The sequence below is a fragment of the Fusarium solani genome (genome assembly GCF_023522795.1).
Source record: "Fusarium solani strain SB1 chromosome Unknown bctg00000012, whole genome shotgun sequence".
Classification (NCBI taxonomy): Eukaryota; Fungi; Ascomycota; class Sordariomycetes; order Hypocreales; family Nectriaceae; genus Fusarium; species Fusarium solani.
In genome coordinates this window covers 1,470,765-1,498,204 of record NW_027072146.1, presented here as the reverse complement: position 1 = coordinate 1,498,204, position 27,440 = coordinate 1,470,765, and the positions used below count along the sequence as shown (strand labels likewise).

Genomic DNA, 27,440 nt, shown 5'->3' with positions numbered 1-27,440 from the left:
GTCAGATACTCATAGCCAGTATCAGCGGCAGTGAAAAGGCTGTAAAGAGGGATGATCTAGTCTATGAAGCGATGTTGAGATGATTGAGTCACGGTGCAGAATAAGGCACTAGAAGGTTGCTTGTTTGACTCTTTTATTAACACTAAATCTGCGCTTTTCGTACACTTCTACATGCAATGTTCTATATCTACTTGTTGCTGGGGTACAGGAACTCCTTCTGCTCAAAGAACTCCTCCTTGATGAGTCGGGGAGCAGTGAAGCGTCGGAGGAAGTCTGAGCTGCCAGCGCGGTCGCAGGTACCCGAGCTTCGGGCACCACCGAAGGACTGCTGGCCGATGAGGGCGGCGGTGGTCTTGCAGTCTGTAGATTTGTTAGTATTGTAAAGGTGAGAGTAGATAAGGGGAACTTACTGAGGTAGAAGTTACCGGCAGAGTAGCGGAGGGTATCCTCAGCCTCACGGAGGGCGGAACGGTTGTTGGCAAAGACGGCACCGGTCAGGGCAAGACCGCCACCGTTCTTGTCAATCTTCTCGAGGAGAGGCTTCCACTCAGCATCAGGGTAAACGTGGACAGCCAGGACGGGACCAAAGATCTCCTCGTTGAAGAGCTTGTGGTTGGGGTCATCGACCTGGTAGACGGTGGGCTCGACGAAGAAACCGACGGAGCCGTCGTACTTGCCACCAGCGATCACCTTGACGGAAGGATCCTTGTTGCTCTCATCAATGATGGACTTGATCTTGTCAAAAGATCGGCGGTGGATAACAGGGCCCATGAAAGCCTCAAAGTCCTTGTCAGGGTTGCCAATGGTTATCTCCTTGATGCCGGCCTGGAGACCCTCGATGAACTCCTTGGCCCGGGACTCGGGAACATAGGCTCGGGAGGTTGCCGAGCACTTCTGGCCCTGGTACTCGAAAGCACCTCGGATAGTGTGGTTGACGGCGTTGGGGATATCGGCGGTAGGGTGGATGAGGTGGAAGTTCTTGCCGGAGGTCTCGCCGACAATTCGGGGGAAATCGCGGTATCGCTTCTCAGCAATACCCTGGCCGATCTTGCCGTAGATGGATCGGAACACGTCCGAGGAGCCGATGAAGTTGAGACCGGCAAACTCGCGGTGCTGGAGGACGATGTCGGTGATCTCGGCGGCATCACCGGGCACGAACTGAATGACATCCGGGGGAAGACCGGCCTCGACGAGGATGTTGTAGATGATGGTGCTGGGGTAGATGTTGTACTGAGAAGGCTTCCAGAGGACGACGTTGCCGAGCAGAGCAGGTCCGGAGATCAAGCTGCCACCCAGGGCAGTGAAGTTGAAAGGAGAGACGGCGTAGACGAAACCCTCGAGAGGACGGTAATCGACTCGGCTCCACATGCCATCACTACCACGGTCAGGCTGCTTCTCGAGAATCTCGGCGGCGTAGTTGCAGTTCAGACGGAAGAAGTCAGCCAGCTCCGCAGCGGCATCAATCTCGCCCTGCCAGACGTTCTTGCCCTGACCAAGCATAGTAGCGGCAATAAGATCATATCGGTATTTGGTGGTAACGAGCTCAGCAGCACGCTGGAAGATGGCGACACGGTCCACGAAGGGAGTGTCCTGCCATGACTGCTTGGCCTTGAGGGCGGACTCGATAGCGGTGGAGACCTGCTCCTTGGTGGCGAGGGGGTAGTTGGTAAAGGTCACGGCGTGCTCAGCAGGCAGGACCTGGTCCTCGTTCTTGGCGATCTTTTGCGAGGCGCCGTTGAAGATGATCTCGCTCTTGAGGGGGAGCTGAGATCGGAGTCTCTTGAGGGCCTCCTCAACCTTGGCACGCTCGGGAGAGCCTCTTGTGTAAGTGGGCTGGGCGGTGTTAATGCGTGTCTCTTGTTTCTTGGAGGGGTAATCTTACGTTGGGCTCGTTGCGGGCAGCAGGGAGTCTGAAAGGCACGGTGGCCTTTGCCCGAGTCTGGATAGAGATGCTGGGAGGTGTGGTGCGAAGACCACGGGCCATGGGCAGGCGGCCCTTGGAGGCGAGAGCTCTAACAGAGGCCATTGTGATGGTAGAGTATGAGATGTGAGGGATGAGGTTGAGGAAGATGCTCGTGCTGAAGCCTGAAGAAACACCACCACTTGGAGGCTGAAGCCATCTCTCTTATGCTCATCCATCCATCTTGATGCTCGCCTCGAAGTTTGCCATGTCGGGGACCCTGCCGAAGGCTAGTGGATATCTGGAGGCGACTCAAGAGCGACCCCTCACAGCCACCGGGCAAGGATCCGGTGTGTGGAGTTATCACAAGATCACAATCTCGACCCCACGGGGGACCCTGGGGTGGGAACGCCCCATCCAAAGAGCCGCATGAGATCTAACTTATCTGCCGGGAGTTGGCCCGGTATCTGACTCAGGATGGGGCACCCTCCCGGTGGAGGTCCGGTATTCGGCATGGTGATAGGCCCCGTAACGGGAGAGCCGAAGGATGCCGTTCCGGTGACGCTGGAGATACTGGGTATACTCGAGGGCCTGGAGAAGCTGATGCCCCCAGTGTGTTCTCAATCATCCTTCCTGAACGTTCCCCATGGCTACGACGCAGCAGCAAGACGTCTCGGACAGTGGCTACAACCGTAGTTATCTCTGGAGGCCGTTGGCTGGGGATGTGGCGGCCGCTGCAATTTCGGCTACATTAGTTACGCCTGCAATTGCCATCATCGACCGGTGAGTAAAATGTTAGTTGTCTGCTATGAAAGAGATTCTAATTACCCTCAGGGCAATGGTTGAAAAGGTGGCATTCAATCGACCCTTTGGCTATGGCATGAAGCTACACGGTGTGGCAGCTCTAAAAAGCCCTGGCCGTTTTGTCTTTGGCCGCCCATTCGGTCTAGTGTGGACTCTCTATGCAGCGACTTATGCCGTGTCCAACGGCTCGGACACTCTGGCCCATGAATTTCACAAAGCTGCCGTCGGGACGATTACCTTTGTGTCGACCATGATTGTCAACGTCCCGCTTGGAGTTTGGAAGGATGTCAGCTATGCACAGATGTTTAGTGCTTCGAGCACACCAATCAAGAAGGCCGCACCTGTTGTCAAGCGTGGTGTCCCCAAAGCTGCGACAGGAGCGTTTCTGTTCCGAGATGCCATCACCATCTTCGGCTCTTTCACCATGGCACCTTGGTTGTCAGCTCTCATCCCAGATAGCATGTCGTCGAACCCACACTCGAAAGCCATCATATCACAGCTTACTGTGCCGATTTTTTCGCAGTTTGCTGCTACACCTGTGCATCTTCTTGGCCTGGATCTCTACGCTCGACCGGGTGGTGTGCCCTTCGTGGAGAGAGCGGCTCAGATCCGAAGAGATCTACTGTCAGCAACGATTGTGCGATCTCTTCGAATCATTCCGGCGTTTGGGTTTGGATGCATCGCGAATATGGAGAGTCGTTCGTGGTTTCACAAGTTTTTTGCTAAGTTATAGAAGATGCGATTATAAAGAAAAATGGTGTTGACGGATCAGTGTTTTCATGTCGGTTTTGTTAATATCACCAGAATGTCTTGTTGAACTGTCTACATATGCTTTGACTATGAAGTAGGCCTTGTGTCGTTGACATGAGTGACAGTCTCCATGAGACGAGCAACAGTAACGGCCTCCCGAAGAGCACGCCCAAGATGGCCTCGAACTCCTGCTTCCTCCAAGACCATGATTCCACCGATTGTGCATCCCTCGGGAGACGTTCCTTGGTCCTTAAGAACTCCGGGATGAATACCGCTCTGAAGCATCTCGGCTGAGCCCTTCATGGACTGGTAGATCATGGTCTGAGCATCTGCACGAGGAACTCCAACCGCAACGGCAGCATCGATGAAGGCATCGCAGATGATGGCCCAGAAAGCTGGTGTAGAGCCTCCCACGGCCGTGGTAGCGTTCATGAGGCGAGGGTGAATCTCGACTGTTTGACCGATACTTTGGAAGATGGCCTTTGTCAACTGCAGATGCTCATCTGGCAGGATAGGCTCTGTGGGAGCATTCTCGATGGCAATGAGACCTTGAGACACCATGGATGCAATGTTTGGCAGCGTGCGCACCACCCAAGCTCGCCCAGGTTGGTTCTCTGAGGTGCTTGCACTTCCGTAGATGGTAGCCTCGAGCTTCTCCTTTGTCCAGCCAGCAGCAACACTGATCAATAGCTTGTTAGACAAGGCATCGCGGATACCGGATTGCGAGAGAGCAGCCTCAATATCAGCAGGGTCCACGCCAAGAATGATCACGTCGGACTGTTGCACAGCCTTGACGTTGTCACCACGAGACACAGTGAGAATATCGCTGTAATCGGCAAACTGCTCAGAGAGCTTCTTCTCAGAAGCCTCGGATCGCACACAGGCGATGAACTTGGTAAAAGGCAGCTTGCTTTTTCCATCCCGTGTGGCAGGGACGAGGTTCTTCACAATGGGTGTTGTGATGTTACCTGAACTCTGTTAGTCAGGAAAAACAAGTGGTCGCTTACAGGGACCCTTACCCGTCCCCAGGATGCAGAGGGTGGCATTGCTCAGGCTAGACATGTTGGGCTCTGTTGGTGGGAATACAGCTCAAGTGACGAATCTACAGCGTCTCAAGTCGAGATAAGGAAAGCCGAAGGATGCAGAACAGAAATAGTCTAGCGAGACGAACACAGACCAAACCGTAGATAGAAAGATGTCGACAAGTCTTGCAGGTGAGCTTACAGCGTTCAGATTGTGTGTGAGGGGCACGGGAGGACTACCGATGACGGGGCTGATAACGTGGAGGTCATGTCGCCTCCGCAATAAGTGGGGACGTCGGGAACCCTGCCGGTGGATGCAGACGCCACTGAGAGGGGAGGTTTATGCATTGTGATTGCGACCTTGTTTCGACGTTGACGACGTGTAAGTGAGAGGGGAAGAGTTGAGATGTGAAGATGAGGCTAACTAGTGCATCAAGTGATGTATTAAGTGATGTATCACGAAAGATTCTGAGAGGGGAGAGATACACAGAGGAGCGGTTGTTCGAGACATGCAATTGATTCATGTAAAGTTCATGTTCAAATTCAAATTCTGTGCTAGATACAACAACAAACTGTAATGCTACTATGCAATTGCTTTTTATTCACCACTCCAACAACGCTCATCTCCAGAAAGCCAATCTCCTCCAGGCCTCCGTCTTCAAGGCACTGTACTCATCGTGGGTCCGCGAGGCCGCATCCCGGTTCTCCATACCTCGCCGCGTCAGATACGCCATGCACTCGGCCAAGGTACCCCAGGTGGAGCACTTGTACACCTCGGGGGCCACCCCTGCGTCATCCTTGAGCTTGAGCAGGCTGAAGCTAACCTCGTCCGACATGCCGTGCAGCTGCGCGAACTTGACGGGCACCGTCGGGAGCTGCGCCTTGGTCCGCTGCTGGTGCAGTTCGTGCGCTGCCACCAGACTCTCCTTGTTGTGACTGGCCAGGAGGAGCATGGCGGAGGGGAAAGGCTTGGCGTTGCTGCCGCCGAATCCACCAAACTCTTGTCTAAGCACCCCCTGTGCGATCTTGTTGTAGGCGTTGTCCGTGTCCTGCTTGGTGTCGTGGATCAGATGCCGGGGGTCAGACGCCATGTAAGCGCCGCGTACGACCTTGACACCAAGAGTGAAGCCTTCCTCAAGTGTACAGGCGAGATGTTTGGCGAGAGTCTCGGAGGTGCTCTTGAGGTACGCCTGGTATGTGTTGTAGAGAACAGCCTGTCCGTCGCGGTTGAACTTGCGTTGGAGATCCATGCCCACGTTAAAGATGCCCCATTGGTAGTGCTGAGATTCGGCGTCGACCAGAATGTAGGCACCACGGTCCTTGCACTTTTGGGAGATTTCATCGAGAGCGTCGAGGAACTGCTGAGGGAGGGGAGTGCCATTGGCAAAGGCTTCGCAGACAGAAGGACCAGCACCAGTAAGCCTGCGATTGTTAGTCAATTGTCGCAAAAACACCAATGTTTTCGGGACAAACTTACTTAACAGCCAATTGATCACCTTCACGGAGCAGCTCCACAGTCTTGACGGTTCCGGCTCGCCAAGCCTCAATGCTCTCATTCCACTGGGCCTCGCCCTTGCACGAAGCGTCCACACCAAGACCGAGCTGCTCGTTTGTGTGGTGATCAAAAACCGTCTCCTTGGCGTATGTGAGGATTGTGCCGCGGAATCCCATGTCCTGCAGCTGCTTCATCGTATCTTGTGTCTCAACTCCTGTCTCGCCGGCGCAGAACTGCTTGTAAAATGTCTGCTTGAGAATGGAGCGGAGGAAGGGGTTGCGGTCGACATTGAACAGGAATGGATTTCCTGGGCGAGAGAGCTTGAGGAGGAGAGTGAGGGAGGGGAGGAGAAGCCATGGTCTCGAGGATACGGCGTTGATAAGGAGTGATCGCCACAAGACAGTAGAAGGAAGCTCTGAAAGGGGGGATTCTGTGCCTCGAGCAGGCGCAACTGTTCGGGTAGCCTCAATGACAGTAGAAGTTGAAGAATGGCGGCGAAGTTGGACGATGCTCTCTCTCCGCGCCCTGGACTTGGACGCCCTCAGCGGTAGAACTAAGCCCCGGGTTGCCCGAGAACCAGAGATTGTAATGCTCCCAGAGAGAGAAGATGCCATTGTGCAGAAGAGAATGCAGTGGTTTGATTGAGGGCAGAGATTATCCTAGAGTTACAAAGAACAGCACAATGGGTGAACAGCATCATCTTTTGAACTTAATCTCATCTTTGTCTCCCATACTCATCGGCACCCGAACCGATGCCATTGATGATGGCGCGGGGAGTCTGGGGAGCGGGGTAAGCGTGTAGGATGTCACATGCCCCTTGGTCGAGGCCGTATCATCAGACGCCATCTGACCGTCATCGGAATAGTCAAAGGCTGAAGGTCTCGATCCTGCGATGGCTTCCCCAAGGCGGAGCGGGTGCCGATGGGCGGCCAACCCAACCCCACGTGGGTCAACCTCAAAGCGTCTCGTTGCCACACCCGCAATCTATCGAACCGGGAAGGGCACCGTTGGGTTGTTGTTCTAGTGTTTCCTCTTATCTCGGTATGTAAGTCCTAGACTAGATCCGGAAAGTCGGATATGCCATGTGTCTCGTCCAGCCTCTAGAAGCCGCAGCCGTGGATTGTGATTTGTCTCGGAAGCCCAATCGACGTGGGATGGAAGGCAGAAGCGAGGTTATCTTTACCCAAGATAGCGATAGCCCACGGTTGGCAGCGGCAAATCCATATCGAGGATCGTCACGCGCCAGGGGCCGAGTTGTCCGCATGACCTTGGGGGTGAGCCCTGCAGGAGAATTCTTTTCGTGTCTCGGGAATCTAGATCTTGGGTGAGCCTTACGGGACTATCTTTACGGATACCCCTGTTGGTCAAGTGCCGAAGGTCCCGGCCATCAAGATGAGACATGCGAGCTGGGAAGTGATCTTCCTGTGGAGGAGGATTACTGGTTGAAGGGTCTAGATGGTGGCAATCACTGAAGATCTTGATGGTTTACTTGTTTTCTGAATGTAAGCCTGTATACCTCTTCTACGTTCCCAAAGAGGACTGGATACACCAGAATTCTGGGCAGGTTTCTGTGCGACATTGTGTATTGGGGATTCCACCTTCATGCTCGGAGACCACAGCAGAGTATCGTGCACGGTATCAAAGAACGCAGTTCTAAACACAACATCGCATTACAATGACCAAATTTCGCACAGGATCGAGATGATTGCAATTTTACTTTGATTTTGGCTCTACTTACTCGGCATTTTGCTGCCTTGCTACTCGACTGTCCGAACCACCTCATCCAACGACTTCGCTGTGTACTCAACATTGTGCTCGTTGAGGCCTGCCAGTGATATTCTTGAAGTAACCGCCATGTAGATGTGGTAGTGCTCTGGAAGGGTGAGTCAGTAATTATTATCTGGTAGGTAGCGGGTTTCATACCTTCCAAGTGCTTGATCTGTGTCGAGCTAATGCCGGTATAACCAAACATGCCTGTTTGGTTGATAATGTGTGACCAGTCTCCGGGCGTCTGAAGGCGAACGAGCTCGTCGTAGAGTCTCTGCCGCATTGACTTGATTCTTGAAGACATTGTGATAAGGTCTTGTTGCCACTGCTTGAAGCAGCCTGGGTTGCTGAGCACAGTAGCCGCGATGCGAGCACCGTAGACTGGAGGGTTGGAGATTGTCTGGCGCTGAGCATTTTGTAGCAGTGAATAGACAGTCTTCTTGGTCTCCTCTGATCGTGTGACGATGGCCGTGAGTCCAACACGCTCGCCGTACAGACCCATGTTTTTGGCGAATGACATGCCCACAGCCACTTCGAGATTCAAGTCCTCGACAAGATGCCGAACAGCCCAAGCATCCTCGTCATAGGAACCAGAGTTGAAGCCCAAGTAAGCAGAGTCGATGATGGGAAAGATACCATTCTCCTTGATGACTTGGGCAATTTCCTTCCACTGCTCTCGCGAAGGGTCACAGCCGGTAGGGTTGTGAGCGCAGGCGTGCAGGACAACAGCCGACCGATGGTCAGCAGCCCTGAGGCACTTCATGACACCCTCAAAGTCGAATTTGCGATCCTTGTAGTAGGGCATCTTCGTGATGTTGAACCCGATGGATCTGAACTGGAGGTCGTGATTTGACCAGGTAGGATCGGTGATGAGGACATTCTCAATACCCGTCTTGGCCTTGGCGAGGACGAGGCCGATGAGGAGCAGGGAACCACTGCCCGAGACTGCTTGACAAGTGGCGATCTGTATACTTCAGTATACTGAAATAGTGTTAACTGAAGAGTCCACATACCCTGTTCTCCTTCAAAGCAGCTGTGTCGTGGAACAAGACCTTGGTGGCTTCATCGCGAAAGCTCTGAAGGCCTTCGATGGGGAGATACTCGTGACCAGCCTCACCGATCAGCTTCTCAGCCGCGCGCACAGAAGGCAGAATCCACGGTTTGGCATTCTCATCACGGTATGTGCCCTGACCGAGATTCACCTTGTTGGGGCTCGTATCAGCATTGAACCGTTTGGTAACCTCAAAGATGGGATCGGGCGGGATGTATTCCGCGGCCTCGAAGAAGGAATTTTGGGGAGACATGATGAAACGGAAATAGAGAAGCGTAGCGGATGATGTGGAACGGATTCTCGTCCCCTGCTTTCGCCTGCTTTAATGTGAAATCACCCCCTTGTGTGTCCTCTCTTCGGTGTACCTGCCCGGCTTGGAGCGGGGACCTCGGGGGCGCCGCCCGACCTCCGCATCGGGCGGCTACCCGATATTGTGTGACGGCGATGCGCCGGGGACTCCGCTTTGCGGCATCTAGACCTGTTCTCACCGGCTGTCATCCGTCGGCTTCTTTCCTTGTTCATTTGGTGGGACCGATGACGGGCTTTTATATGCAGAATGTTATAAAATGTATATGCCGACAAACGTCTTCGCCATCTTGACATTGGCCTGCTGTTATCTTCGCTCGTCAAACGCACGCTTTACGGCGCCCATTGTTCGTCGCCATGTGAGATCATTAACACTTGGGCTATTTGGTTGGCTTGTGTAGCAGCCTCGGTGTTACATTTAAAGCAACAACGAAAACAGTTTCCCACTTTCAGCATCATGACTCGATGCTCACGCATTTGCCTAATATTAAGCTTCTGGGCTGGCTGTCGGGAAGAGTCAACAAAGGATAATCATAAAAGGTTATTCCTCTACTCAATGACTGCAATAAATATCTGTTCTTCCACGCGTGACACAATGCGTCTCCAGATCTAACCCGCTTGTCAATCTCTGGCTCATCGCAAACGGGAGACGTCTATCCGTTGCCAACAACACGATCCCCATATCTTGATCATGGAGAGCTCAGCAGCGCCGCAGCCCGAGGCAAACTCCGCAGGCAAGGTACGGATCTTGCTGCAATCAGCTACTCACCTTTTTCCTGGCGATGATCGAGGAGAAAAACTTGACTTCGTTAAAAACATCGTCTGCCAGCATCATTGGCAACGAGACTTTGATCGCACCCAAGAACGTTGGTATCCACATGGTGACGACTTCGCCCTCAAGAACAGGAAATGTTTTTTCCTAATTGATCACCACGGTCACGATCACTCTACCGAAGAGTAAAAGGTGCTAGTATTATGGTATAAGTGGACAGGAGAGTCTCTGTAAGTTATATCTGGCTAATTGTCTAGTATCTCATCACTACCTGAGGCCTGGTGCAAACTGATATGATCGTCAGCATTCGCATCCGCGAGGACCTCCCTTCCAAGATACAAAAGGAACTCAAGAAGTGGCCATTTACATGGGAGGGAAGAAAGTTCCATCCAGCACCAAAAGGGCCAGATGGGAAATACGAACCCCTGGCCCATCGCCAAATCATCAGGTCATACCTTCGCCAGGGTGTACCTGTTCTTGATAAGACTATCGAATTCTTAAGGGAGTATCCAGAACATGCGAGATGGCTCAAGACCCGACTGGAACCCGAGCTGTGGGTTAAGATTGATCCGTATTGCGATCTCTCGGGAGAAGCAGAGAAATGAACTTGCCACGGTAGGGGGCATCGGCGAAGGCGGACGAAGTAATCAGGCCAAGGTCGGTGGCAGAGGCAGTTGACGGAGTTGTGCAGGATTGGCAAAGTTGGACACTTCTAGGGAAACACTAGTTATTACTTACACTAATTCCAAACAAAGCGATGGTCCTATTCAAGCTCCTTTGTTGGACGATGTATCTCTGTGTCTTTTGGAGACGCTGGTGGCGGCAGCAACCACTGCTGCAGACGTATTGGGGATGGATACAACGAGAGAAACCCCGAGAGACACAGCGAAACCTTCATAATTGCCTTCACATGGTCTAGATGCGTCAAGGATTAATCAAAGGCATGAAAATTGGCTCTTCATCTAATCCATGTATTGTCTGTAGCTCAAACTAGCTCAGTACCCTCTTGAGGCTCAGGCGGCATAGCTAGTAGTCTTCTTCTTACCCAGGCCAACCATCTTCAGAAGCTCCCTAAAGAATCCAAGATCCTCCTCGTCATAGTTCTCCTCGTACGCGTCAATCATGGGCTTCTCCCAAACTAGATCCGCCTCCTCAGCCTTAATGAACTTAGTCTTCTTAACAAACTTCCAGCCAAAGAAGAGAATAGGAGCAGCAAGCACCATGGTATAAAAGGTAAAGAAGGTTCCGACATCCCACTTTCCGGGCAGAAAGACTGTGTAGCCGTAAACACACACCACGCCGGTAAGGAAAACTCCGCTGATCCAGGCGCTGTAGGGCTGGAACCATCCAGTGTATGGTAGGGTGTTGCGGTCGAGACCTTGGGCCATGCAGGCCTTATAGAAGAAGACGTATGTGATACAGATGACGATATAGTCAATAATCTGCGCCGCAGTGATCAGGTTGGTAAGCCAGGTCAGGACCACAGCCGAGGAGCTTGAAACGTTGAGGAACGCAAGGCACGGGAAGACCATAATAGTGGCGAGGCAATAGATAGGAACTCCCTGCTTCGTGACCTTGCGGAGGAACCTGGGGGCCTGGCCTTCAAGCGCAAGACCGTACAGACTTCGAGTTCCGCAATATGTGTAGGCGTTGCCGGCTGAGAAGATACTCGTGATGAGCAGCGCGTTGGTGATATGAGGCAACACGCCAACTCCAAGGTTGTTCATGGCAATCACATAGGGCGAAGCGGCTGCAGTACCAGCACCGCCCTCCTCGCCGGTGAGGATGGAGACGAGGGTCTTGTCGTTGTAGGCGATGGCGACTCCAACGGTCAGGGCACCACCGATGAAGAAGAAACCGAATCGAGCATATGTCGTCTTAAAGGCGTTCTTGAGGTAGCGGCGAGGAAGCTTGGTCTCACCGGACACCATCGAGACGTATTCGGGACCAACGATGGTAAACGCGGCACTCCACAAGGAGCCGAGGAAGCCTTCAAATCGACCCAGGTCACCAGTTGTAATGTATTCGGCGAAAGGACCGGGGTTCTTCCAGTATCGGAAGCCGTAACGATCGCCCTTGGGATTCCCACCGAGCATGGTGACGAAGGTGAAGGAGAAGACGATGAGGAGAAGGATGACTTTTCCGGATGCAAGCCAGAACTCAGCCTCTCCATACCACTTAACGGTAAAGGCGTTGAGTGTGCTTCAATCTGTTAGTGTAATCCAGGAAGTTGGCAAGGTCATAAGAAACTCACAAGTACAGGACAATGCAAGCTGCAACTACTGCCGCGACAGGAATGTCGTCGCGCCAATAGGTCAACACCAGGTTGAGGGCTGAAATCTCGAAGGGAATTAGGATAGCCTCGTAGATGAAGAAGTTCCATCCAGCCATGAAGCCAAAAGCCTCATCAACCCAGTGACCAGCCATTCTAATAAAGGCACTGGTGATGGGCATGAAGGTGGCCATCTCGGCGATGCAGTTGTTGACTAAACCGAGCATGCAGGAGTAGAGGGTATAGGCGATCAGCAAGCTACCTGGACCGCCCTTGATGAGACCAGTACCGATACTGACGAAACTGGCGGTTCCAATGGAACCTCCAATGGCGATCAGTTGGACCTGGCGGTTGCCCAAGCTTCGCTGGAGCTGATCCACATTGGGACCCAAGTCGCCAGCGCGGACGCTTTCGGCTTTGTCGTTGACTCCCTCGAGCTTCAAGTCCGACATGTCAGACTTTTCCTCTTTGTTGAACGACATGATGAGGAGTATGGAAGGGAGGATGAGGTGTGAAGGATGAGACAAAGAAGACTCACAGCCGGAGGGGAATCCCTGGCCTTTAAAAGCTCCCCGGGCGAGTCATGGACATATTGCCAGATAAAGACTCTTGCTGATTACCCTCGGTATCAGTCGCAGAGGCCAAGAGGCATGGATCATGGGTGGTGGCGCAACCTGGGGTAAACTCCACCCCGCAAAGTCGCTAACTGTGGCCAGACCAGTCCACACCGTCGGTGAGATTAAGCTACCCCAAGCCATCTTATCGGATGGTGGGCCGGTGGAGAAGCATATCTTTCATGACGTGGTCTTTGGATGGTAATAATGGCCATATGAGGTTGTCACTTGGCTTTGAGAACGGCTGAAGGGCGTACGAGGGGTTAGGCCAGGCTTCGAAATGCGTCCATTAGAGCGGTAGCGTGTGTGTGTGTGTGGTTACCTTTTCCCCTCATGGTAGCGATTCATCTTGGCACGGAGGCATTGCTGAAAGCCTGGGAGTTACCCTATCAACTGACAATCTTCAACCCTGACCTAGGTTCACCATGATAGAGGCTCCATAGATCTTGATGGGTCTCTGTTATCTGAAAGGTAATCTGCTATCTGATAAAGAAGGCCCGGACTCCGTTTCTAACGCTCCAGATACGTATTTCTAACGAATCTCAAGTCTCCAGTCTATCTCTCTAGTGTGCTGTTGCTTCATCACGGACCCCAAATTGAGGAGCTCGGTGTCCCCAGGGTTGGACGAGTGGAGAAGTGGCGCCATCGGGAGGGCAGCCGATGGCGATAACGGGAGGGTTCCCGTAGCTTGGTGCACGGCACTCCTTCCTGCTGATGGTGTCCAACTATGGTGCGACTCTCCGGGAGAAGGGTGATGGAAGCAGGGGAGATGAATGGCTATGGGTGTCCTTACTCGACTAGTCTTGCATATCTCCGGACTTGAGCGCTGTCGGCGCCACATTTCGAGGAACACATTGGGCCGGGGAGTCCGGTCATGGAAGCCCGAAGAGACGACCAATCAAGCATGGCAACTCGCGGATTTAGCATTGCCGTACTCTTGGATGACATTGCCGATACGGAAGCTCTGATAGTGTAATTTGGTTGCTGCTGAGCCGTTCTAACGTCGCGATTCAGTTATGTTGTGGATGCATAACTAGCTGACGCGACTGACAGACTACAAGGGGGAAATATGTCAGCCTTCCTCTGGCTGTGCACTGGGCAATTCACGCGTTCCCGAGAGGTAGTACCGGAAGGTATCCATAAGGAGGCGTCTACCCCTGAAACCTGTACGAGGTCCGGGTTCCCTGCAGACCATCTCAACCATGCTGGGGCGACGCAGGTCTAGCACATCTTTGAGCTGAACAATAAAGGCCAAGACACAGACTCGTTCATTGGAGGTTCTCCAAGCTAGCGAGACATTACGGACGACACCAAGATGAACCCCAGGAAGCCCCATCACCTTCATGCTCCTACTTCGTGGATGATGAAGGCAGGACACAGTCACTCCAAAGTAGGCGTAGACCTGACCATGAGACCCAGGCAGTGGTTGTTGGCCGTAAGGCTGGAATGAGACGGTCTGAAGGTGCACTAGCCTCCATCCTGAGTTAGCCACCATCATCACAATGTTGGACAGAATACCTCTCCCTCAATTGTCGATTGGCTCCTTGGAGACAGGCATCCGCATGCGTCTCCGCGCTGTCTGCGTCGACGCAAGCACCTTCTCCAACAAACCAAGATGCAGCGCTGCAGGCGTGGCGAGAGCATGCAGTGCCGAAGAACTGGGTGGAGAGAGCAGCAGCTGCCCAACCCCTGTGCCAATTTGCTTGCGGACTACCGGAGGCCTTCCACGCCCAACCCTTGCGGGGGAGACGGGAGAAATCCGGGCGTTTGTGCGGCCCTGGTCTGGATTCGGAGCCTCGAAACGGGGCGAGGACGGGTGAGTCTCCTATTGGGATCCTCTAGCAGGGTGTGTTCCCGTCAGATAAGCATCATGACACATACAATGATAGCCAACGCAAGCAGTGGAATAGAAAACATGTCCGCCAAGAGCCCGATCACTCGGTAAACCACTGAGCTTATGGCACACAGAGTCAAATTAGGAAGCTCCATCACGGTGACTCCGTCCTATACCTTGAGTGGCAAAGTTCCAAAGTCAGTGCCCGCCTCGAAGTGTCGCCTGACTGATCGACGTTGGTTCTGAATCCTCTTGCTGCCCGTGGCCAGAGATCTATGGGTCTGTGATCCATGGGCCCCAAGTAGTGGATTGAAAATTAAGATATTGCGACCTGATTGTGCATACCCGACATAGGAAAAGGGTGCTTGGAGGAGTGCTTGAAGTTGATGGTCAGTGATCACAGGTGTCGGATGACGCCGCAGCGGGTTTCATCGATGGGCCGCCAGATAAGACACATACTATCGCATAGAAACGTGGGCGCCAAGGTTTACTCATTGTGTACGTAGGGTAAGGTTGATTGACGCGCCTCTCAAGTGGTGAGGGTTGACGGATGTGAATACCACGATATGTAGGTGCCTTGAAGACCCAAGTGAACCAACGTAATAGATTCATTATTTCAATTGAAGCCACGCTAATATAGCTCAGAGTACAACTGTCAATATTTATTAAGCTGTAAATTAACAACACGTTCGCCAGGAATCGTCGACATGGTGAAACTCGAGACGATATGAGCACAGAAAAATTGGACACAGATTCGAGCGACCAGACATAAATCTCATACGGAGAGCACGTCGGGGCACTCAAACATCGGTTCCGTGCTGAATAATTCCAAGCAACAAGAATTTCGCTGCTAGAACGTTTCGTTATACCCAAGCTGAGATATGGCGCACGTCCACCCAGTTGAATCCCATTTCACCGCGAAGTGGCTTTGAAAGTCTTGCACCTACAAATGAACTCGGATGAACCACTTGGGCCAAGTGATTTAATGGGTTGATTGCCTTTATGGATTGTCTGGACACATTCCATCTCGGCTAGGTCGCTGTCAATCTATCTCGGGCCAGTACGTTCCCACCGACAGAGACTCTTTCTTCGGCAGGACTCCATCTTAGCATTGGAGGTCTTCCGACATGCAATGTATTTCATTGTCTCCATCCACTCATCATCCAGGAAGGAAGAATTGTTGAGTATTACCACGCTACGAGCAGATGTCATCCGCTAATAGTTACCATATCCTCTTTCTCATCAGATATGAACAGTGTTCAATAGACCTCCTCGCTTATAAATGCTTCGGGCCTACTGCCGTCGACTCTCAGTCTTTGTTCAAAGGTCGGGGCTGAGACCCGAGATACGAAAGAGGCCGTGCACCTGGAGTAGGGGAGAGTAATAATGGCCCCTGGTCTGCTATTTCGGAAGGGTGCCCGAAGTAGTGGTACCAAGGACATGGCGAATCTAACGACCGGGGATTTGCCCTTTTCCTCCAAAGAACTAAATAGAAGCTTTGTTTCACTACAGAAAAAGCAATCCATGAGTGACAGCGAAGAAACTAGCCCTTGGTCGCATCCTATTTCTCAGAAATCAAGGTTGATTAGTTCTGTCTTTATCCATTCGATACTAGCAATCTAGAACGACCAATAAGCAATAAAATAGAGCTCTCCATCTAAATTACTGTTATTCAACGAGAGTGCCCGCTCGGATGAGAGCCTTCAGTGCGACCTTCTCCTAGAGTACACGATGACATCTGTAGGAAACGTCTCTCTCATGTAGCTCTCTCTCAGAGCCTCCCATCCTAGTATTCGACGGGCAAATTTCGGTATGCTTGGAGGAAGAGGCTTGTTCAAAATCAGCACCTGCGTTCCCTGCTCCGGCTCTCGGACCGTGACCCAAACCCCAGAGCCGGTGTCCCCAACCCAATATGAAGCCCCAACCCTTAGCACTGTGCCAGCCGTGTCGGGTTGAAACATCCCAGTCGATAGGAGGCTACTCTCGAGGCGCCATGGCGCGGTGGATTCTCGACCGGGGCATCCATACCCACACCGGTGGGTTGGAGATGACCCAGAAGGATTCGGCAAGCCTCGTGCAGAGTTTCCCGAGGAAAGCGGCACTGATCTCTCAATATTTCATGGCTAATCGGGGCTTTGAATAGTTCTCTGACATTCTCCTTGATACTATCCCATGCCTGAATGCCGGCATGGTCAAGTATATCGAAAAGGGGGCTTTCCACCAGGAGCTCTCGTAGTGGAATTCTTCGTGCTAACCCGGTGCAGATGCTGAATTGCAGGCCAGAAAGATCATTGAGGAAGTGCAAGCTCTTGTTCAAGGCGTATCCGTCCAAGACAGCCTCTTTCAGAGATCTGCCAGGACTGCGCTTCCACACTACGCCAGCAGTCAAGTTGACATACTGGCCACCTTGCAGGCCTGCCTGGACTTGGTCCTTAAACCAAAAGGGCTTGAGAACGTGGACAAGTGAGAGCAGTCCAGCGGCTTTTGCTTCGCGCCTCGCGTCTTCTTCTTTGAGTGTGCAGCCGTTGTTGGTAACAGGTGCTCCGATGAGAATCTTCTGGGTGTAACCAAACGTAGAAGGCTCATCAATGTCCGTGGGAAAGTCACCCCAGTGGAACAGTCGTTGGTCCGACGGTAACCTGCCTTTAGTTGGAAAAATGGTACCGCCTCCGATTCGAACACCCACCACTGTGTTCAATCGATTGTCTGCATCAGTTGAAATGATGTTGCACTGGCCGAATGTGTCGACGAGATCCTCGCAGCTGCTGTAGAGCATGGCAGGTTCCGTTTGACTTGGGATTGTCGTGAAAACAAACACAGGACTTCCCAGCATCTTCCCTGCACACGTTAGATCTTGCAATCTTACAGTGAGCTTGAAGTCCCGGTTGTAGCTCTCCGTAGCATGCCTGAAGTCAGCGTTATCGTCGCGTCTATCAGCGTTGTGATAGCTTTCGTAACCCTCAAGATCGATGCTAGAAATGGGGCGTTGGAGGAAATAAGGGTGGATATGGCCAGTGTGACACTGCTGATACAGAAGCATGGCGAGGCCGACCGCTTGAGTGAGGAGGCAGAAGTGATGCAGTGTCTGCTTCCTACTAGAAGGAACAACGAACTCCCGATCTAGTAGCTCAATACCTTGAAGGCCACGGAACAGCTTTCGATATAGAGTTGAAGTGTATGGAAATTGGCCATTCATTTCAGAAGCCATCGCACTCAGTTTGTCCTGGCTTTTCATGTCATCTGCAAAGATGCTGGCGAACAAGGCCAATTCCTGGTTAACCCCCAGTAGATGCTGGAGTAAAATAGGCTCCAAGTCTACTTGGCTCGGCTTGTTTTGAAGCATGATGGAGATCCGGTCACAACACAAACCCGCGGTCTGCCACTCAGCGGCCAAATGCAGGATGTCCTGCCAAACTGTCTTGAAAAGGCCGAGACCCTCGGAACCTCGCGATGGTCTTAGTTGCGCCGTCTCCACTTTCAATGGCCAAGTGTCCAGATCTCTGGAAGGGAAGGGAAAACGAAAGAACCAAGCTTGGTCCTTCAAGGGTTGACACGTGAAAAAGTGTCTGGCGAGTGGCTCCATACGTGTGGCAATGGACAACTTTCCAGCTACGTCACCGTCACCCAACCACGTCTCAGGCTCCGTTGATATTGTCTGAAGGGTTTCATAATGGCAGCAAGAGGAGTGATGGAACTGTGGCTGTGGGAAACGGCCGGTGGTCTTCTTTGTCTGGAGATCCCCGGGCGATGCATCGAAAAATAGCTCTTGCGTAGCATCTTCTCCATCTGATACAATAATGGCTTGGATGGATTCCATGTCCACGCCCGCTTGTCGTAAGTCGGGGATCCATTCGTAATGGTTTGTGCCTTCGAAAAATGACAGATGAAAATCAAGAAGAGTCCGAAGTTCAGTCTGAGGAATTGTTTTCAAAACCTCAGGGAAGGTATGGTTGAGCGTTTCTCTTGGAAGGCTGAGAACATTGTTGAGGATATAGGACCTGTCTTCTATTCCCTCCCATAGCGATTCAAAGTGTTTTTTCTCGTACTGGGAATCACACCGAGTGAGCCGGGCTTGGCCGCCTTGGAACTCGCCAAGCACGTCATATCCACAAGTTGCCAGCGAGCACGCCCAGAGATCGGCTGGATAAGTGCCTTGCGCACGCTGGGGGTCCAGACGGTGAAATGCAACATCCGTCACGGTGTTTCCGCTGTGGTCTGTTGCATTGACATCCGCGCCCTGTCTGATTAATTCTACCAAGGCGCGACGGAGACCGTTGGGCTCTTCTCGAGCGTCTGCAAATTGGATACAGATATGAAGGCAATTTTGGCCAACGGAGTTTCTCGCATCCGGGTAGGCTCCGGATTTAATCAGAAGACGTAGGTTGGCCAAGGTAGACTCAAGACTGTCATGGAGCCACTGTTGGAGCAGAGGATCACCCAGGGTCTCGGCAACAAGAATAGTCTCGAGGACGTCGACGTCCGCGTACGGAATGATGGTTCTCTTAAGTTCCTGGTTCCATTCCGTTAGAGAGCCCTTAAGGTACGAAGAGATTCTAACTTATATAAACTTACATAGTCGTCGATGTGAAAGGCAAGATCGAAACATGACGTGCCATTCATGTCGAAGATATGCACATCAGCCCCTGCTTCGAGAAGCCAGCGAATCCGGGTATAGACCCATGTCGGCACTGGCCTCTCTAGTTTCCTTTTGTTATAGATTACCTGTATAGCGACATGTAGGGGAGTCGCTTCTCTATTGAATGTGTCACAAGTGAGTCAATTTTGAGGACCAAAAAAGCAGTGAATGGAAGCTCACATCCAACTCGTGCCGTAAGGGATCACCCCCAATAGACCCGCGGCGCCATTATCAAGTAGGAAACGGCAGAAATGAGTTCCTTCTTCCCATAATAGGGCGTACTAGATCGCATCAGCTTAGTTCCCATCTTGTGCATGGAAATAACGCCTGGCATACATGCCATAGGGTTCGGCCATTCTCATCAATGTCCCACAAAGAGGCGAGTCCTGTAGATAGTAGAGACCTGAACCAAGAGAGATTTTCGGTTTTGATCGCGGTGAAAATATCAGAGTACCATGGCCGTTCACAGTATGGCTCGATGAATGTGTAAAGTGGGAGTGAGACATGACGCCCGACGACTCCTCTTGCTGAGAAGACTAGTCAGTTCGGCCGATGCGGGCGGAATGAACATAGGGCAATCCTTACCCGAATTTCTTGACTTTGAAAGGAATTTGTTTGTTTCGCCGGCCTCTGGCGGCCAATGACCATCTTCGCGTTCACCCATTGCTTTGCGGAACTGATGTTGGGTGTCACGGTGGAAAAATGAGGGGACGGCCTGTTGGGTTGAAGGCCCTTGGGTTGAAAATCTCTCACGTGCACAGCATGATTTCTTCCCTGCTTGAAGTGCAATCTGAATTTCGATTCGTTGAGCCAGAGCCTGATTCTCAAAGCTGAGGGCGCAACCTCCCCGCCATTGGGTTGGCCGGCATGTATGTATCTCGATCAATTCTCCACCAGTGCGGCCCATCCAATGAGCTGAAAAAAAAACCTCCATTTTTGTACCTTACAGGGGCTGATTGGAGACCTTCAGAGTTCCTCAACTCTGGACGTATCTGTCAACACCCTCTTCTAAGGGACGCTAGTCAAAAATTTCCAAAGCAACTTGTATTCAAAACAGCTTTCCAGTGACACTATCAGATAGCAGCAGCGAGAATAGGCCCCATCTGAGAGGAAGATGTTGTTATATCCCTAGGTTAGACAAGCGCCTCAATAACCTCCTGTGCACCCCGAACCCCCGATCGCACAGCCCCCTCCATGTACCCCTTCCACACAAGCGCCGTCTCCGATCCGATAAAATGTACGCGTCCCACCAGATCTCGAATAGACTGGCCAGGCTCTCCAGACATGATGCCGGGAACCATGAAAGGGCTCGGCGCACCCCATGCCCATGGCTCAAGTGTCCAGTCCTGCTGAATCACCTGAATTGGCTCGGGAACCTTGTCGACGACAACGCTGAACATCTTCTGAAACTCTCTCCACACGGCATCTTGTTTCTCCTGGCCCTGGAGCTTTGACCATTCAAGACCAGGCGCGCCGAGGTGGAAGCATGTGATGCTATACTGCTCATCCTCGGGAACGGCCGTGTCCCGAGAGAAGGTGATCAGACCAGACGAGTTGACGGTTCCGGATAGGCCAGCATCTCGCCACCAAGACGAAGAAAACACGAAGACTGTCTTAGAGTAGCATCCCAGCTTGTTCGACTCTCCAAGGGCCTTCTTCGCGGGCGGGAGCTCGGGTTCGAAGTGGATTCGGGGATACAGAGGTGTAGGAATCGACACAATGACCCTGTCGGCCGTGAACTGCGTCCCATTCGCCGCGGAGACCAAGATGTAGTCGTCGGCCTGCTTGATGCTCTTGACTGGGTGGGACAGCTTCACAGTCCCAGGATGAAGCTCAGCTGCGAGGTTCTTTGCAAACTGCTGCTGCCCCTGACGGTTCCTGAGGTACTGGCCGCCATGCTTGCCATCAGACATCATGATAGCAAGACCACCACTGCTTTTGATGTAATCGATGAGGTGCAGTGCGCTAATCTCTTCCGGCTGCGTGCCGACCAAGCCCTTGGCGAGCTCAGTAAAAAGAGACGGGCCACCAAGGTGCCGCCAAATTTCTTCTCGGCGAACTGGGCGATGGTCAGGGAGTCGAGCTCGGCAGCGTCGGGGCCCAGATGCGGATTCTCCAGGTTGGAGCGTCCGACATATTCACCCACTTTGTGGGCGACTTCATCAAACTCTTTTTGTTGCTCTGGGGTGAGCTGTCAAGATATTTTTGTTAACTATGCCGGCTTCAGAGAGTCTCAACGGACCTTGAACTTACCTTAGCTGGGCTCCCATAGGGCAACACAGAAACATTGCCCTCGGCGTCCTGATACAGAGTCATGCCCTCGGCTCGCTGCTTGACGAGCTCGAAACCGTATTTCTGGGCAAGGGCATACATCTCCGACTGATTGGTGTCGTTGATCCATGCCGCGCCAACATCGATGAGTGCAGTGCCGTCGTCTCTAGAGGGAACTGAGAGGACCTTGCCGCCGACGCGATCCATGGCCTCTAGGACAACATAAGATAGACCGGCGGCGTGGATCTCGGTAGCGGCCCGGAGGCCACTAAGACCGGCGCCGACGATGACGACCTGAACCTTCTGAGGCTGGGAAACCATTGTTGATGAGTGTTGAGCTGGATAAGCGTGCAAGACTTTGTGCGTTGTTCATTTCGAGTCCAACAACACTTTACTCCTCACTTTATACATCTGATACAAGCTGACAATCAACAACAATGTGAGGCTCTACGTTTTGCTATCCAAGGGCGCCAGGTATTCCCAGTCGGCAGATCATCCCGCCGAGCCAGTCGGAACGCCCCGCGCCGCCGTACATGTGGGTCTTCCCCGCGGAGTCCGATGCGGCCGGGATCCACCAAGGCTCTGGGCGGAGCGGTAGTCGTGGATCATCGGCCCCGTCTTTGGGTGTTAAATGCAAATAAGCAAGCCACAAGTATTGGCATCAAGAATGCGAGCAAATTCGTCCATTTAGAACATGAAAGGGAAGCGAATATGTAAGATTGTGTAATCCGATCACGGCCTCCGCGGATGCCCGAGATGTCAGCCGGCGGCGTGGGCCTTCTTGTGTCACCCACCCTCCGTTGTAATTGGCTGAAGGAAGTGGTCGGGCTTCACAGCCGGCCCAAGGCGGTTCCATGCAGGTCTTGGCGCCCACCATCACCCCTCTCTATTCTGGGATAAAGCATATAGATGTCCTGAGTTTCTCCCCTTTGACATCACAACTACTTCCTCTGCGGCATTATAATGGCTCACTCCAGGCTCCTATGCTTCAAAAGGCAGGATGAATGGTCACAGCCTCCTCTACACACGCTGTTCCAGGAAATGGCACAAACCCATGAGCCAAATCCTCGTCCAACATAGGTACTGAAAGATATTGTTATACACTTAAGACTGGAGCGGACTATTAACTCTCCTACTTAGAATTCCTAACTTCTTCTAGCTAACGCCGATGATACCCAAACAACATCAATAATCCCAAAATACTCCCTACATCGTCCCGGAAGACGGTGGCGGCATCCATCCCATCGGGTCAATCTGCCCAAGATCCTCCTCCAGCAAGCCAAACATGCTTCGACTACCCAGAAACCAAGCCTCCATTTGCGTCGTCGGACCACTTCCAACGCCAGGTGACATAAGGACATCGCCTGTAGTGGGGGGCACGGCTTGGGGCATGGACTGGCCCTCCATCGGCATGAACCCTAGCTGACTGAGATAGGCATCCAGCTGGTTTCCCATAGGGACGTCGTTCTGGTCGTCACGACGCTGTGACTTGGCCTCCACGTATACCATGGCCACGTCCCGGAAGACCTGAAAGATTCGGCACAGCTTCTCCGCTGTCTCTGATGCGTCGCGAAGGACATCCAGTGATGCCACGAATTCTTGAAGCATCTCGAGGTCATCTCCAGAAAGGGTCTCGACGATGTGACAGAATAGGACAAAGAAGGGCGCAAAGGGAGCCAGCATCAGGTTTCTAGTTGTCTGGGTCAGTTCATTGTTCCAGAGGGGCACAGCAAATCAAATCTCACCGGTGAACATATATCGACTTCATGTAAGCCCCATACTTCTTCAACAAGGCAACTGTTTCCTTGTGCCTTCTCATGGTTTGGCGTGCAGTTTCCAAACACTCGTTGGAAAATCGGCTAGGGGAGCCGGGAGGAGCTGGAATAGCTCGGTAGACAAGTGTCATCGTTGCGAGAAACTGGACTTCATCGCCTTGGACAAAGACATCAACAAGCTCTGACGAGTTGATCTGCTTCAGGTAGGCAAAGGCCTCCTGTTGGGCTTTCTTCCCCTCTACGGCAAGTCTTCTGCACTCAACAGCCAATTCCTCTGCGCGACGACCCAGTTCTGAGGGGTGAACGGCCAGAGCAGCTGGGCTATACCTGTGGGTAGAGTTAGCTGTTGCTCTCCCATCACCAGAGAAGGGAGGCACCTACAGTTGTATGTATATCTGACCCTGCAGAGTAGCCCTCTCCAGCCAAAACTTGGGTGTGGTTGGCTTTTCAAGAAGAGGGAATCCCGAGAAATCGAACTGGCGGGGGATTGTAATGTCGCCATCGTTTATGACGGAGGCGCGGCCCATACGCAGGCTTAGCCCCCGGTCCCAAGAGTACACTTGCCAAAAGAGGATGCCTTTGATTTGCTTTGTTCGAGCTGACTCGGTACTGGCAACATCGGCGCGGTGAAAGCCCCCAGTTTGGCAGAGCTGGGCAGCAATCGAATTAAGATGCCAGGCGACAGAGGGGCGCGTGACGTCGATGGCATATTGGGTCTGGCGGTTGGTTAGTCGAACTACAGGTCGCAACGTCTGTAAACAAGAGAGGGAAACTAACTCCCAGTAGAAGAGCCTGGACGTTCTCGATCCTGGCGGATAGAAACATGGGTAGATTGGCTAGGTAGGTCTCCAGATTGGCTCGGGCCATCATGGCGTACGCCTCATACTTGTCTCGCTTTTCGACATCGTCAGATAGACAGCACTCCTCCATGAACAGATCATACAGGCCTGCGTTGACGATAGCGAATATAGCCTGAGGAAAGTCCTCCGTGGGGAAGTATATCATCCGGCACAGGCTAGAAAAGTCCTCGATTCCGACGAGGGTCATCCCGAATGCGAAGAAGCTAGCTGTTCCGCCTGTTTTCATGTCAATCGCAGTTCTGTCACTTCATGATTGGCCTTGGAGATCGCCTACTATTAATTGCCTTGAGCAGTGGAACCACGGCTTCTATCGGCGGCATGGGTAACTTGCATAACCCACCCGGAGGGAGAGGTAGTTGGCGCGGGAACCTAGGTCCATTGTTGGTGGAACGGCTCCCCTGGAGCTGTACGAGTTGGCGTAGATTGGTAACTGCTGCATCTACGCTGGGGTGGGCGTCGTGGAGAGATGTGCGGTGTACGGCGTGGGCGAGAAACTCGCTTGCAATGGCGGTTTGGGAGATGAGGCCAGAGTCGCCACCGTCTGCTGTCTCTTCATCGCCCGAGTCAAAATCTCCCATTGAGGTGACGGTGCCACTGTCCGGGACGTCCGGGGAGGGAACATAAACTTGCAGCCGTGCCGGCTCACCCGGGCCAAGATCTCTGGCGACGAGAGTCTTGAGTAGTTGCTCTATGTTGGCGAGTCGGGACTCGAGCTGATCAATCTTTCGCTCACTGCGGTAGTCAACACGGCTATACTACCTCGCTGAGGTTGAGGCAGTCGTGAGTAGGCGAGAACGTACTACTGAGATGAGATGAGAACACGTTGACGTGCCTCCTTCGGCCGTTGACCAATGCCCGTTGATGTACAAGCTCGGTTTGCTGCGCGACAGTTGGAACAAGGCCAGTCTTTGTCGCATCGGACCTACCCGACATTGAGAGGTGTGGTCAGCCATGCGCCGTGTTGGTCGACATCACGTAGATATCCAATCTCAGCCTCACCTTGCGCATACGGCACTGGTCGCACTATCCGAGCCAAGTTAGCCACACCCTGCTCCGCGTCCCCGATGGTAGATACGCACAGCTCTTTTGTTGGGGTCTTCAGGGCCCCCGGGTGCTGGGCCCCCGGGCATGCCCGCGCCCACATTCTGGGGGCTGTTCTGCATCTGTATACAATCCAAGCGACGGTTAACTTAGGTAACGCGATTGAAATGGATTGAGCAAGTCTGGTTCTGGGGCGCGGCATTTACCAAAGTGGGGACCACGGCAGAGGGATGCAAGCTAACGCAAGTTGGACAACATCTGCCGAATCGCCAGTTGGATTCGGATTAACAGGAGGGGAAGGTATGTCTCAAGATAAAGTGATGAAGTTGGGAGCGTCTTTATCAATGAATGTCTCTAATTGAATCATTTGCCGATTCGTGGCCTTTAAGCACGTCTTACGGAGTGCCGGACTTGTTATCTTTCGCCTCCCCGTGTTCACGTGATCTGACCGCGTATCCCCTTGCTTGCTGTGGGTTCTTTGCGCAGCTCCTATTCGCTGAGCGGCAAATTAAGGCCACAGAGGGATTAGTTGCCAAGGAGCCCAAGCGACGGATGTCAGTCTCTAAATGTTGCCTGATCTGCTACCCTGCACTCAGAGAAAAGCTAATTTCTACCTCGCGTCAACACCTCCGGTTATCCGCATAATCCCGTCTCTGTGCTCAAGTCGGGGGACACATGACACTAAATTTATTAGATACATTTAGATTTGCTTACCAGTTGGGTCCGTAGTCACGTGGCTTCAACCACTGCTCCTCTCTACCTATTGTTCTCGACGTAGCATTCTACTTCTCAGCAGCAAACAAGTCGACGTATGTGTCTAGCTCCAACGATTTGATTCTCGGGGCCGAGAAACACCATGTGGAAAAAAAGTTGCACGCTCCTAGGAACTGCTGGGGTTGGTCTAAAAGACTCATCTATCGTTTGTCATGTTGAGCTGCATTCACCTGCTACCATCCATCTGCGAAGATGCCTATGTTGCTTTCCCAAAGGAAAAACGTGCTTAATGTGTGACACAGATAAATGTTAAATTGCTAAAACATATCTCTTCCTGCAGCTTGCGGTTTACACCTTCGGATCGACCCATGACCGAACGTGGGGCAAAGGTTGCAGAACTTGGGTCATGGTATGAAAAGCGAAGTGTATTTCACGACATAAATATATGCTTTGCCAGACCAGCGAACGGTAGCTCGGCTCATGACTCATGTATTTACATGAAAAATGCCAGCATGCCTTGTCCGCCAATGCAGTATTTACTTCGTGGGGCCGTTCTTCCTGACCGGCAATTCTGAGGCCCCTAAGTTGTCGATATATGCGCCCATGGATACCTGATTGTTAAAAAACAAGGTCCTTCAATTGCGCACAGCAGCAAAATAGCCCAATACGTCGAAAACTACCCCAACGACAGCAGCGATGGTTTGGATGGCCGCGACAATGAGGACAAACCACAAAAGACCAACTTGCTCAGTGTGCCTTGGCGTTTCGAGCATGTTTACCGGAATTGAGGGCGGTTCAAACTTTTCTGCGCGTTCCGTCAATACTTGCTCACCAATGCAAAGTTATGCTGACATACCGTTGTAGAGTTTCTGGGTAGAGGAGCGAAAAAGTATTTGTTGGGAGGTGTGGAGATGACTCGAGGATGAACCGATGGATCAAGTATTTAAATTTTCTATAAAGTGGCCCTGTCATGTTGGAAGAGTTGCTCTCGTGTCTGAACCCAACACCAGATTCTCTGCAAACTGGGCGATACTAAGTGCGATACGCTCTCACTGGCCCCTCCCTATGCTGTAATTGTTTGGCTCATTAACAATGACCAATGGGAGTCTCGCGCAGTTCCTAGCGAGTTGGACTGAGCCTAGGTGGCAGCGTCTCAGCGCCGAGTGGTCTCACATGTCGCTGCCTGGGTTGTTGGTCGTGTCTCACAGAATCCCTGTCTGTGGCTGGGAACCAGGCTGTATCCTCGGCAGTGGTATCTACTGAAGAAGACAATTAGGTCGGAGTCTAGAGCCTGGTGATTATGATACGATTTGAGTTCTTGCGCGGGTGTTGGGCATGACCCGGAACATACTCTCTCCAGGCTCTAATGTTATCATTTGATAAAAGAAGTCAGGAGGTATTGTTTCATCGGGTTGAAACAATGGGGTCCTGGAAGTTGTGAGTCAACAAAAGTCAAGTGCGCAGCACCATGATTGGCTCACACAATGCTGCGGTGCTGAGCCAGGATCCCTCACGAATCATTTCTCGGCGCACTTGACTCTCCCAATCATTCTTCG

The 27,440-nt window shown here is 52.3% G+C and overlaps 10 protein-coding genes across 10 annotated transcripts; 2 read left to right on the top strand and 8 right to left on the bottom strand.

Annotated features, from left to right (window-relative positions):
• Positions 1-187: 187 nt before the first annotated feature.
• Positions 188-2,026, bottom strand: MRS44_016498 (uncharacterized protein; the record flags this gene model as incomplete). The annotated part of the gene is made up of 3 exons (XM_046272168.2): positions 188-360; positions 411-1,833; positions 1,883-2,026. 3 exons carry the CDS (start codon positions 2,024-2,026, stop codon positions 188-190), a joined length of 1,740 nt encoding a protein of 579 aa, XP_046130919.2.
• Positions 2,027-2,377: 351 nt separating this feature from the next.
• MRS44_016497 (uncharacterized protein) lies at positions 2,378-3,437 on the top strand (the record flags this gene model as incomplete). Its single annotated transcript, XM_065618053.1, has 3 exons — positions 2,378-2,512; positions 2,565-2,683; positions 2,735-3,437. 3 exons carry the CDS (start codon positions 2,378-2,380, stop codon positions 3,435-3,437), a joined length of 957 nt encoding a protein of 318 aa, XP_065474125.1.
• Positions 3,438-3,541: 104 nt separating this feature from the next.
• Positions 3,542-4,516, bottom strand: MRS44_016496 (uncharacterized protein; the record flags this gene model as incomplete). Its single annotated transcript, XM_046272170.2, has 2 exons — positions 3,542-4,422; positions 4,474-4,516. 2 exons carry the CDS (start codon positions 4,514-4,516, stop codon positions 3,542-3,544), a joined length of 924 nt encoding a protein of 307 aa, XP_046130921.2.
• Positions 4,517-5,096: 580 nt separating this feature from the next.
• On the bottom strand, positions 5,097-6,585 carry MRS44_016495 (uncharacterized protein; the record flags this gene model as incomplete). Its single annotated transcript, XM_065618052.1, has 2 exons — positions 5,097-5,898; positions 5,954-6,585. The coding sequence occupies 2 exons, from the start codon at positions 6,583-6,585 to the stop codon at positions 5,097-5,099; spliced, it is 1,434 nt and encodes a 477-aa protein (XP_065474124.1).
• A 1,143-nt stretch (positions 6,586-7,728) lies between these two features.
• Positions 7,729-9,042, bottom strand: MRS44_016494 (uncharacterized protein; the record flags this gene model as incomplete). Its single annotated transcript, XM_046272835.2, has 3 exons — positions 7,729-7,844; positions 7,895-8,702; positions 8,752-9,042. 3 exons carry the CDS (start codon positions 9,040-9,042, stop codon positions 7,729-7,731), a joined length of 1,215 nt encoding a protein of 404 aa, XP_046130922.2.
• Positions 9,043-9,786: 744 nt separating this feature from the next.
• MRS44_016493 (uncharacterized protein) lies at positions 9,787-10,472 on the top strand (the record flags this gene model as incomplete). The annotated part of the gene is made up of 3 exons (XM_065618051.1): positions 9,787-9,834; positions 10,081-10,097; positions 10,172-10,472. 3 exons carry the CDS (start codon positions 9,787-9,789, stop codon positions 10,470-10,472), a joined length of 366 nt encoding a protein of 121 aa, XP_065474123.1.
• A 408-nt stretch (positions 10,473-10,880) lies between these two features.
• MRS44_016492 (uncharacterized protein) lies at positions 10,881-12,621 on the bottom strand (the record flags this gene model as incomplete). Its single annotated transcript, XM_046282036.2, has 2 exons — positions 10,881-12,069; positions 12,122-12,621. 2 exons carry the CDS (start codon positions 12,619-12,621, stop codon positions 10,881-10,883), a joined length of 1,689 nt encoding a protein of 562 aa, XP_046130923.2.
• Positions 12,622-16,514: 3,893 nt separating this feature from the next.
• MRS44_016491 (uncharacterized protein) lies at positions 16,515-19,207 on the bottom strand (the record flags this gene model as incomplete). Its single annotated transcript, XM_046276699.2, has 2 exons — positions 16,515-19,097; positions 19,160-19,207. The coding sequence occupies 2 exons, from the start codon at positions 19,205-19,207 to the stop codon at positions 16,515-16,517; spliced, it is 2,631 nt and encodes an 876-aa protein (XP_046130924.2).
• A 1,149-nt stretch (positions 19,208-20,356) lies between these two features.
• Positions 20,357-21,815, bottom strand: MRS44_016490 (uncharacterized protein; the record flags this gene model as incomplete). Its single annotated transcript, XM_065618050.1, has 3 exons — positions 20,357-21,202; positions 21,253-21,414; positions 21,477-21,815. The coding sequence occupies 3 exons, from the start codon at positions 21,813-21,815 to the stop codon at positions 20,357-20,359; spliced, it is 1,347 nt and encodes a 448-aa protein (XP_065474122.1).
• An 885-nt stretch (positions 21,816-22,700) lies between these two features.
• MRS44_016489 (uncharacterized protein) lies at positions 22,701-25,292 on the bottom strand (the record flags this gene model as incomplete). Its single annotated transcript, XM_065618049.1, has 7 exons — positions 22,701-23,184; positions 23,240-23,596; positions 23,651-23,985; positions 24,047-24,345; positions 24,470-24,879; positions 25,056-25,152; positions 25,205-25,292. The coding sequence occupies 7 exons, from the start codon at positions 25,290-25,292 to the stop codon at positions 22,701-22,703; spliced, it is 2,070 nt and encodes a 689-aa protein (XP_065474121.1).
• Positions 25,293-27,440: the final 2,148 nt, after the last annotated feature.